Source organism: Pelophylax lessonae (genome assembly GCF_965119305.1).
Source record: "Pelophylax lessonae genome assembly, chromosome: 4".
NCBI classification, from domain to species: Eukaryota; Metazoa; Chordata; class Amphibia; order Anura; family Ranidae; genus Pelophylax; species Pelophylax lessonae.
Genome location: NC_138771.1, coordinates 372,062,703 through 372,074,281, shown reverse-complemented (window position 1 = coordinate 372,074,281; position 11,579 = coordinate 372,062,703). Strand labels below are relative to the sequence as shown.

The 11,579-nt window shown below is 44.9% G+C and overlaps 1 protein-coding gene across 1 annotated transcript in view; it reads right to left on the bottom strand.

The window, feature by feature from the left end:
* Positions 1–214: 214 nt before the first annotated feature.
* LOC309552665 (teneurin-2-like) overlaps positions 215–11,579 on the bottom strand; it is a gene marked incomplete at its 3' end in the record, with an annotated part of 2,116,672 nt that continues 2,105,307 nt past the window's right edge. The window contains exons 5-6 of the mRNA XM_082253595.1: positions 3,172–3,249; positions 215–258 (exon numbers count right to left, since the gene is read on the bottom strand). Of these exons, the coding sequence (XP_082109721.1) occupies positions 215–258; positions 3,172–3,249 (122 nt within the window). The remainder of the gene's footprint in view (positions 259–3,171; positions 3,250–11,579) is intronic.

The following is an 11,579-nucleotide window of genomic DNA, read 5'->3' as shown; positions in this document are numbered from 1 at the left end:
GAAGAGAAATTTACAGGACACAGAAGGTCACCAAAAACCGCATCCCAAGCATCAGAAATGCTGGGGTACAAAAGATCCAGACTGCATTTTTTGTTCCTTAAGACATAGCACATAATAAAGGCAAAAAAACATAAAAGACTGGCAATAGCTTGCTTTGAACATATACAGATAATTACATGCATTTATTGTGATATAAAATATATTTCTTTAACAATTACTTACAGTAAACACAAGTAGGTTTGTCCAGTTCTGGGAATTCTGTGAATTCATAAGTGGAAAACAATGTTAATAGAACTGAAATGTTGCCCCTGCCCTACCAAAGCATTGCCCATGTAGTTTTACATTTGAAAAGAAAAATGACAATACAAATTAGTGAAAATACTAACCAAAATTTACTACAGCCCTTGTTAACTATGATTAGAACTAATGCCTAATTTTAAAAGTATAGCTAGGGTAACATTCAACAAAGACATGCTTTTAATTCCATATGTTTCCTCAATATCTTATTATATCTTTTTTTTTTTTTAATTATCCTAAATCCTAGGCTGAAAATACAGAGGAACTAGCTAGAGATCACTGGTGTAAAATAATGTCAGCATAAATGTAAATGCACATTAAGACCAATACTCAGTTATTTCATTGCAAACAAGGTTCAAGGAAAAACTGAAATCCAATATTTCAATACTGCAACTTGTTTTGCTTCTAACCTGGATATCTCTTAAATAAAATGTGTATTGGTCTTGAGCAATTGTCCTGAATTTCATTAAAATATCTATTAAATATAACATCCTGACCTATAAAGTGCTTGTTGCTATTCTGCAAATATTGCATGTTGACCTAAAAAGTTTTAATTTCTGCTGCTTGTAAATCTCAAGGTCGTCATCGAAACACGTGGATGGGGGAAAAAATGGGCAAACGTACTACCATTAACAACGCATTAAAATCTAGAACTTCCCTTGTTTTAAAATATTATATAAAATAACAAAATCTACTAAGGTGACAATAGCTTTTATGTTTTGTTTTGAATGGATATATGACTTTCCAGTTCTAACAGGGTTTGGCAAACTTCAAAAACATTCAGATCCTGATCCCCAATGAAATGGGAACATATACCAATGTAAAAAAATGTAAAAAAATCTATTTGGCTGGGAACAGTGATTATTAAAGCACTGACATTTACAAAGGAAAAATGGTTTTAAATTACTTGTTTTAAACAGGACACAGGCTCCACCAAAGTTCTCTCGCTGAATATTTAAAGTTCCTTCGGTGGGGTCTGTGTGCTGTTTTTTTCTTTAAAAAAAGGCCCTTTAAACTGTGCCATTTTTTCTTTGTAAATTAACTTTTTTTCTGTAGCACAGCCTAGAATGAAGAACAAAAAGTGTAGAGCCCCCTCTACTAAAAATCCATACCAGACCCCTATTCTGAGCATGCAACCTGAGTAGGGAAGGGGGGAATGAGTGCAACCCTCCTCATGAATCATAACAGGCCACATTTCCTCAAAATGAGGGGTGCCTTGCCAGGAAGGCCCCTCCTGGTAAACCATCTTGTCCCCATGTTGATGAGGACAAGGGCCTTTTCCCTGAAAACCCTGGTCCAGTGAATGTGGTGGTCTGTGGGCTGGGTGTTTAACAGAATGTAGAAGACTTTAACAATAACATGACGCTCACTGTAAATCCATCTTTAATTATAATGCCCACAGCCCACCAACTTGACAAAGTTAAAAATCCAATGGACTTGACAAACACAATTGACTACGATTGTACTATTAGTTGACTGACAGGTCCCTGAACTGTCATTAACTATGTAAGTGAAGAGGCAGTGATACTGGTGACATAATTGTCCAAATATGATCATGGACATATTTGGTAAATATAATTGTCCAAATACAGTCAGTGACTATATTTAGACAATGATGTCATTGCTATTTCTGCCCCTGCCCCTGCCCCTTTGCTCTTGTTGACAGGGATTCCTTGCCATGTAAGCCTGTCTGCCAATGATGGCAGCAGCTTCGAGGGACCCAGCAGGTGCACAAGGCCCACTGACCATGAGAAGATTTCATATAAAGAAGCAATAGAAATATTGCTTCTGTATATGATGCTCCTCTCCTGCCAACATGGCACTGAATGGTCAAATGTTCTGTGTGAACTATTGGCTCATCCTTACTCCAAGGTTAATTCAATCTTATCTAAATTAGCCCTAGTATACATATATATGCATATAAGCTAGATATTTTAGATTGTAAACCCCATAAGCAGCATAGAAAAGTTAGTACTTATTCTTTAAATGCTAAAAATGACAAGGGATTGGTTGCTTACAATATGAAGTGGATAAATATGCAAGTCCCCACCTATGACATTAAAGGGACAGTAGCAGTAATACATATACAAAAGGAACACTTACTGTTACTGCTGAGCAATCTCAATAGCCATTTTCATTAATACATGAAAAATAATAGCTATCAGGAAAACTCACTGCTGCTCCATACAATGCACAAAGGCTCTGCTATTTTAAATCATGCAAGGGAACAGTCATTACATCAGAGGAGAGGGGAGATGCAACTGTGGGGTGACTGTAAAAAATTGTCTCAGACACAGTGTTTCAGTGGTAGCCCTAAATAGTGGGGCAAACCTATTAGCAAGGAGGGCAAGTATTGTTAGAAGAATGAGAGCAACAGTAACTCCTCCTTTTTGTATTTACTACTACTATTGTCCATTCAGTATCAAAGTGTCTATAAGATCAAACAAAGAAAATTCAAGTATATAAAGTGTATATTTCAGTAAAGATTTATTTTAGTTTTGGATATAGTAGGGTTAGACTCTGTGCCAAGCTTTTATTGCTGATCATGTCTTCAAGAAATAAAGTGAGGAGAAAGGCAAAATTCTAGAGGTAAATGTAAATCTTCAAATAAGGACACCTGTTTTGGCGAAATGTCTTAGAGGGGATTCCCCTCACTTTGTTGTTACTTCTAACTTCCTGGTGAATATCTTAGACAGGAAGTGAGGTATATTTCCTTAATTGTATGCATAGATCAAAATAAATAAATATGAAAATTACCTGTCAATGGTTTTAACCCTTTCCTTACTCTATTCCAAAAATATTTTTCGATATACATACAAAAGCTTTGATCAAATTGTATGAAAAACAGATAACTTTTGCACGTGTATCACTTACCCCCACAAGAGCCGCTTGATATGATGGGTTCTCTGTTCTGCCACGACTTTTTGAGCTGCTCAGTCCCCACTGAAATACCTGTGTAATTTAAACATCAGTAAGCTACCACTTTATAATATTGCAAAGAAAATAGGCCACAATAAACTTGGCGGTAGACTGAAAGGATGTATAATGGCAATGCAGTTAAACAATGCATGAATCAATAACAGCAATTGAACAGGTTTAATATGATGTACCAGATAATGTGAACCCTAACCCATAATAATCAACTGAACTGTAGTGATGCTAAAACAAATTATAACTGGGGCAAACAGGGTATCAGCATCAACTAACCTAAAAATAAGGGTCCTTGTGTGTACACTATGCATTCGTAACAAAGGAGTACACCTGGAGATGGCTATAAAGTAACATGTGGCCCTTCTGTAAGGTGGTGCATATTAGGCTGTCCCTTTAAGAGTGTGTAATGGATGGCTGATGGACTTCTAAATGTAGAACTGTCTCTATCGCATTAACCACGTCAGTTTTGAGATTAGCACAGATGATTCAGCTCACCCCTCCTGGTACACAGGAATCTGGTCCAGATCCTTTGGTGGTCTGTTGTCCTCAGATACCCTGGACCCAGTGACACAGTCCTCCCAAACAGATAATCACAAGGCTCAGGCTCTCAGCTCTGGTCCTTGCTGGTTCTCCCTGACTGTAAAACACTCATGACACGATTGATCCTTCCAGGTCCTGTCCCAGCTCAGCAGACGATTTCTCTGTGACTCAGTCATAAGGTTCTAATGGACATAGCAATGGCATCTAATCTCTGCATTGGCTCAGCAAAGGTAACAGGTCTGCACTCTCTGTTTCGTGCACTTATCTGAGATGGCACATGGTCTCTGCACAGTCCCAGTCAGGACCATAAACCTGTATGGCTGGAAATACTCAAATCTCTCCAGAACTGTCCAGAAAAAGTTATGTCTCTCCTGCTCTGTTGTACAAATAATACTGGGTATTAATGTCTGCAGCTCTATTAGCCTCCATTGACTTGTATTGTGCAGTGCCCCATTAAGGACTACATTTTCCAGAATCCATGGTGACATAGCAAGTTCTGTGTCCTGATTGTCTCAGATCATCTGTTGCCAGGAGGGAGGGGGGAAAGGTGCGAGCGGAGGGTTTTACACAGAACTGCTCTAATGCTCACACATCAGGGAAGTGAGGGGTTAGTGCAGGAAAGTGAAGCGAAGGGTGAGTGTCAGCTGCAGTACACACACACAACCCACTCTATTTACACAAATCCCAGCAGTAGAAGCAGCAGTGAAGAGAGAGGACAGTGGGCACAGAGTGCTCAGGGCATTCTGTTTCAACTTACAGTGGCAGGGAAGTCAAAGATGAGACTGGGCACAGAAAGCACTACCTGCTCCACCACCTGTGTTGTCTCTGCACAGTGGAAGGAGGAGAGGAGAGCTGCACACATCCAGCAGAACACCTGGCTTCACATGTATTTCAATGTTTTTTGTTGACTCGTATTATTGTCAGTTTTCATGTCTGCTATAGTGTCATTAAGTGCAAACTACTAGAGTGGATTTTATTTAGAAAAATGGTGAGGTCAATAGAGAGGACTGCTTCTACATTTCATATTCCGCAAGGCCCTACACATTTCCCTTGATTAATAGATTATTTATTTGGTTGGTAAAAGCTAACAATAAAGAGGAATTATCATCTAATAAAAGTAGCATAATAAATCTATGTCTGAACACTCTGGAAATTGACATAGAACTAAATATGTATGGTACTTGATTTTTGTAATAGCTGCAAAGTTTAATCTGTGTCTACATTAAATATGTAAATCCAAGCACATTAAATTATATTCAAATCCTAACACATTTCTATTTTCCCCTTTTTCTTTTGTTTTAATATATAATTAAAAGTTTTAGTTATATTTGTTCAATAAGTTCAAAAAATACCTGTTGATCCTGCCAGAAATCCAATGCTTTCCTGTGTACTGTACACCCTGCAGTATTGTTAGGACCTGTGTTTAGATTATAAATCTATTATAAAACAACTATTATGGAGGAGTGCAGTATGATGAGGGGTATTCATAGACCTAACAACCGTTCCTCCATAGAGACAGTGCAAGGAGTGAGTCTTGTCACCTCACTGTGTTACTAGCAGGATCACCAGGGAAAATAAAGTAAAAAAAGGAAATTTATTTAGTCAACACATGTAAAGACTGGTAAGTGGGCGAATATTACATTGGTACCATACATGGTACTTGGTTTTTGTATTTTCCAGGGTGCATCTGTAACCATGGACAAGGGTGGGATACTAGTCTTGAATATCTGTGGTAGTGATGTGTGATGCACACATGCTATCTTTTTTTTTAATGCTATACTTGCCTTTGCACTGAGGCTTATTTACCAAAGGAGTTGATAATACATTGTGTTTTCTTGTTGATTTATAATTAGGGTTGAGCGAACCCAGACTGTATTGTTCGTGTTCGTACCCAACTTTTGGGTATTCGGAACCCGGACCTGGACCCGAACATTTCACTGTATGTTTGGGTACTGTCCGTTGTTCGGTAATGTTATTTGATGTTTTGGTGCGGTTTTAATGGCGCGGTTTCAACAGGTGCAAGGCAGTCAATCAGCAAGCGTTTAACTAGTGTGCCCTAGAAGCCATCACAGCCATGCCTACTAATGTCTTATAACTAATATACTTATATTTCTTATTTATTCATACAGTGGTTATCGCCCTTCCTTTTGGGACTCTATTTCTTGTATCCCGCGGTCCTACAGGAAAATATGGGATCAATCCGGCTGATGATGACCTAGAATTTTCTGGAGACACATGCTTTCTGGCTAAGCATTTCTATACTGTTTTATTGGAGGAAGGATGTTATTTGGATTTCTCCCCTAGTGGTCAGTGGTAGTATAACATCTGCATATGTTTGTATTGTAACCTCACATGTCTGTATGTAGATACATGATTCATGTAACTATTGTCATTTCTCCATTATAGAGTTGGGAATAGTCCCTGATGAAGAATAGAACTAATAGTTCAGATCACATTTTGAAACGTGTTGGATCTTCCCTCCACTTGGGGTTTATTGCATTATGTCATCGGTTGTAACTATTGTATTATCAGGAGCCTTTTTGCTCCACCACTTTTTAATATTTGTTTTCTGTGAATTTGTTTAATAAAAATTTTGATGGGTTTTATATTATCTTTCATTTCTATTGCCTACAAAATCCCACCTAGAGGAGAAATTTTTCTATAATTCTTGCATAATTATGGGATGGTGGCAATCACTACCTCACATGGTTTGAGATACATTATATGCAGGGCGCTTCAGTTTGCCTCCTGTTCCTAACTCCTCCTACTCCGTTTCCTCAACCTCTACCGCCTCCTCTTCTGGTCAGCGTAACACCTTCACCACCAACTTTAGCACAGCCAGGGGTAAACGACAGCAGGCAGTTTTAAAACTTGCCTGTTTGGGTGAAAAACCACACACCGCGCAGGAGTTGTGGAGGGGCATTGAACAGCAGACCGATGAGTGGTTGGTGCCAGTGAGCCTCAAGCCCGGTCTGGTGGTGTGCGATAATGGGCGAAATCTCGTAGCAGCTCTGGGCCTAGCCGGTTTGACACACATCCCTTGTTTGGCGCATGTGCTGAATTTGGTGGTGCAGAGGTTCCTTAGAAATGACCCCGATATGTCAGAGCTGCTGCAGAAAGTGCGGGCCGTCTGTGCGCACTTTCGGCGTTCTCACCCTGCTGCTGCTCGCCTGTCAGCGCTGCAGCGTAACTTCGGCCTTCCCGCTCACCGCCTCATATGTGACGTGCCCACAAGGTGGAACTCCACCTTGCACATGCTGGCCAGACTGTGCGAGCAGCAGCAGGCCATAGAGGAGTTTCAGCTGCAGCACGCACGCATGAGTCGCTCTGCGGAACAGCACCACTTCACCACCAATAACTGGGCCACCATGCGAGACCTGTGTGCCTTGTTGTGCTGTTTCGAGTACTCCAGCAACATGGCCAGTGCCGATGATGCCCTTCTCAGCCTAACTATCCCACTTCTATGCCTTCTTGAAAAAACACTTCTGGCGATGATGGAAGAGGATGTGGTACAGAATGAGGAGGAGGAGGATGAAGAGGTAACATTTCCAAGGCTTTCAGGGCAGTCATTCACAAGTGGCTCCGAGGGTGGGTTCCTGCACACGCAAACGCCAGGGACACAATTGTCCAGCAGGGGCACAGTTCTGGAGGATGACGAGGGTGAGGAGGAGGAGATGGAGGAGGATATGGAACCATGTTCACAGCAGGGTGGCACCCAGGCCAGCTCATGGCCATCACTGGTGCGTGGCTGGGGGGATACGGAGGACACAGAGGATACACCTCCCACAGAGGACAGCTTTTTGTTGCCTCTGGGCAGCCTGGCACACATGAGTGATTACATGCTGCAGTGTCTCTGCAATGACCGCCGAGTTTCCCACATAGTAACTTGTGCTGATTACTGGGTGGCCACCCTGCTGGATCCCCATTACAAGGACAACATACCGTCCTTAATTCCCTCACTGGAGCATGATCAGAAGATGCGCGAGTACAAGCGCATGCTGGTAAATGCGCTGCTGGTGGCATTCCCACCTGACAGCGTGGGCACATTGGAAGCACAAGGCCAGGGCAGGGGAGGTGGAGGAAGAGGTCATCAACGCTGCCAGGGCACCGCCAGGACCTCAGAAGGCAGGGTTAGCATGGCTGAAATGTGGAAAAGCTTTGTCAGCACTAGAGTTGAGCGGACACGTGGATGTCGTGTTCGGCGGGTTTCGGCCAAACTTGAAAAAAAAGTCCGGGTCCTTGACCCGGACTTTTTCCGAACTTTACCCGGACACCGAACCCCATTGAAGTCAATGGGGACCCGAACTTTCAGGCACTAAAATGGCTTTAAAAAAACAATGGAAAGGGCTAGAGTGCTGCAAATGGCAGCAAAATGTAGTTAAGAGCATGGCAAGTGCTCTGCAAACAAATGTGGATAGGGAAATAACTTAAAACAACAAAACAAACAGAAAAATAAAACAATTTTCTTCATCTGTGAAGGACGAGGCCCATATGTAGGAGGGAGGTTGAGGTGGCGGTGGATGTGGCGGTGTAGGTGGAAGCGGTGGTGGAGAGGGACGAGGTAGCAAACACTGCTTTTTTTTGTCATTTTAAATTAGGGTACACCCCAAAAGAGTGAGAAAGATCAAAAATATAACAATGGCTGGGTAAGGTCGGTATCCATCTCTATTCTGCACAAGGTACGGAAAAGTCCCGTGGGATCCATGCCTGGTTCATTTTAATGATTGTGAGCTTGTCCACATTGTCTCTGGACAGGCGGCTGCGCTTGTCTGTGATAACGCCCCCAGCCGTGCTAAATACACGTTCAGATAATACACTGGCTGCAGGGCACGCCAGCACCTCCAAGGCGTAAAGGGCAAGCTCAGGCCATGTGCCCAATTTGGAGACCCAGAAGTTGAAGGGGGCAGACCGGTCATTCACTACATGTAGGCGTGTGCACACATACTGCTCCACCATGTTGGTGAAATGCTGCCTCCTGCTAAGACGTTCCATATGAGCTGCTGGTGCTGCTGTTTGTTGTGGCGTGCTGAAAAAGCTTTTCCACATTTCGGCCATGCTAACCCTGCCTTCTGAGGTGCTGGCGGTGCCCTGGTTGCGTTGGCGACCTCTTCCTCCTCCTCCTCCTCCTCTGCCTTGGCCTTGTGCTTCCACTGTGGCCCCGCTGTCAGGTGGGAATGCCAGCAGCATCGCGTCTACCAGCGTGCGCTTGTACTCGCGCATCTTGCGATCACGCTCCAGTGAGTGAATTAAGGATGGTACGTTGTCCTTGTAACAGGGATCCAGCAGCGTGGCCACCCAGTAATCAGCACAAGTTAGAATGTGGGCAACTCGGCGGTCGTTGTGGAGACACTGCAGCATGTAATCGCTCATGTGTGCCAGGCTGCCCAGAGGCAACGAAAGGCTGTCCTCTGTGGGAGGTGTATCGTCTGTGTCCTCTGTATCCCCCCAGCCATGCACCAGTGATGGCCATGAGCTGGCCTGGGTGCCACCCTGCTGTGAACATGGTTCCATCTCCTCCTCCATCTCCTCCTCCTCATTCTCCTCTTCCTCCAGAACTGTGCCCCTGCTGGACAATTGTGTACCTGGCGTTTGTGGGTGCAGGAAACCACCCTCGGAGCCACTTGTGAATGACTGCCCTGAAAGCCTTGGAAATGATCCCTCTTCCTCCTCCTCCTCCTGTGTCACATCCTCTTCCAACATCGCCCAAATCATTTTTTGAAGGAGGCATAGAAGTGGGATAGTTAAGCTGACAACGGCGTCATCGGCACTGGCCATGTTGGTGGAGTACTCAAAACAGCGCAACAAGGCACACAGGTCTCGCATGGAGGCCCAGTTATTGGTGGTGAAGTGGTGCTGTTCCGCAGAGCGACTCACACGTGTGTGCTGCAGCTGAAACTCCACTATGGCCTGCTGCTGCTCGCACAGTCTTTCCAGCATGTGCAAAGTGGAGTTACACCTTGTGGGCACGTCACATATGAGGCGGTGAGCGGGAAGGCCGAAGTTATGCTGCAGCGCTGACAGGCGAGCAGCAGCAGGGTGAGAACGCCAAAAGTGCGCACAGACGGCCCGCACTTTCTGCAGCAGCTCTGACATATCGGGGTAATTTTTAAGGAACCTCTGCACCACCAAATTCAGCACATGCGCCAGGCAAGGGATGTGCGTCTAACCGGCTAGGCCCAGAGCTGCTATGAGATTTCGCCCGTTATCGCACACCACCAGGCCGGGCTTGAGGCTCGCTGGCAGCAACCACTCATTTGTCTGCTGTTTCATGCTCCTCCACAACTCCTGCGCGGTGTGTGGTTTTTCCCCCAAACAGGCAAGTTTTAAAACTGCCTGCTGTCGTTTACCCCTGGCTGTGCTGAAGTTGGTGGTGAAGGTGTTACGCTGTCCGGATGAGGAGGCGGTAGAGGATGAGGAAGCGGAGTAGGAGGAGTTAGGAACAGGAGGCAAACTGAAGCGCCCTGCAATCCTCGGTGGTGGAAGGACATGCGCCAAATTGCTATCCGCCTCAGGCCCAGCCGCCACTGCATTTACCTAGTGTGCCATTAGGGAGATATAACGCCCCTGACCGTGCTTACTGGTCCACGTACAAAAATTCAGCCCAGCGCTCACTCCGAATGGGAAGACTGGCGTGCTGCTCTCCTCAGGCAGGGAACTCCAATGACCCCCGAAACGCGTTAGCGGTCCTGACTGAAGGACGTGTCCCAGTTCACACATGGTGGATTCTTATAACATGTTTTTAACTCTACGTCTGTGAGTATGCATTTGGCATTTTTTATTAAACAATTTGCAAATTGACCACGGGTAATGCACTAGGTGTTTGCGCCTCCTCTTTTCTTTCTTTTCTATGTTACTGGTCCACGTATCGGTAGTTAGGTGGACCTTGCCACAGATGGCGTTGCGCAGTGCACACCTTATTTTTTCCCCCACTTGGTTGTGCAGGGAAAGGATGGCTTGCCTGGAAAAGTAGTGGCGGCTGGGCACGACGTACTGTGGGACAGCCACCGACATAAGGCTTTTAAAACTGTGCGTCTCCACCAGATGGAATGACAGCATTTCAAAGGCCAAGAATTTTGAAATGCTGGCATTCAGGGCCAGGGATCGCGGGTGGGTATGGGGGTACTTCCTCTTCCTCTGAAGTGTTTCGGAGATGGAAACCTGAACGCTTCCACGGGACATTGTGGAGATGGTTGGTGACCCAGGTGGTGGTTTTGCTGACAGATCCTCTGTTTGCAGGGTGGCAGGAGCCGGTATCACTACAGATGTGGATGAAGAGGCCGAGACTGCAGCAGAAGAGGAAGCAGGAGGAGCCAGAGACCTTTCTTGGTTTTGAAGGTGTCTACTCCACTGCAGCTCGTGCTTTGCACTTAGATGCCTGATCATGCAGGTTGTGCTCAGGTTGAGAAGGTTTATGCCTCACTTCAGGCTCTGATTGCACAGCGTGCAAACCACTCGTGTCCTGTCATCAGCACATTGTCTGAAGAACTTCCACGCTTGAGAACTCCTTTGAGCTGGCTTTGGTCCCTTGCTGTGTTGGGCAGTAGCAGGCGTAGTGTCTAGGGCACGGCTGCTCCGCTTCTGCACCCTGCTCCCTCTTCTGCTGTGCTGGTGGCTCTGTGGGACCACTGCCTCTTCCTCCAAACTACTCAGGTCAACTACATGACCTTCATTCCATGTGGGGTCGAGGACCTCATCGTCCTCCACATCATCTTCCACCCAGTCTTCACCCCTGCCCTCCTTGTCGGTCTCCACAATTCTGAGTGCCGCAGCAGTTGGCACCTGCGTTTCGTCGTCATTGGAGACGTGCTGCG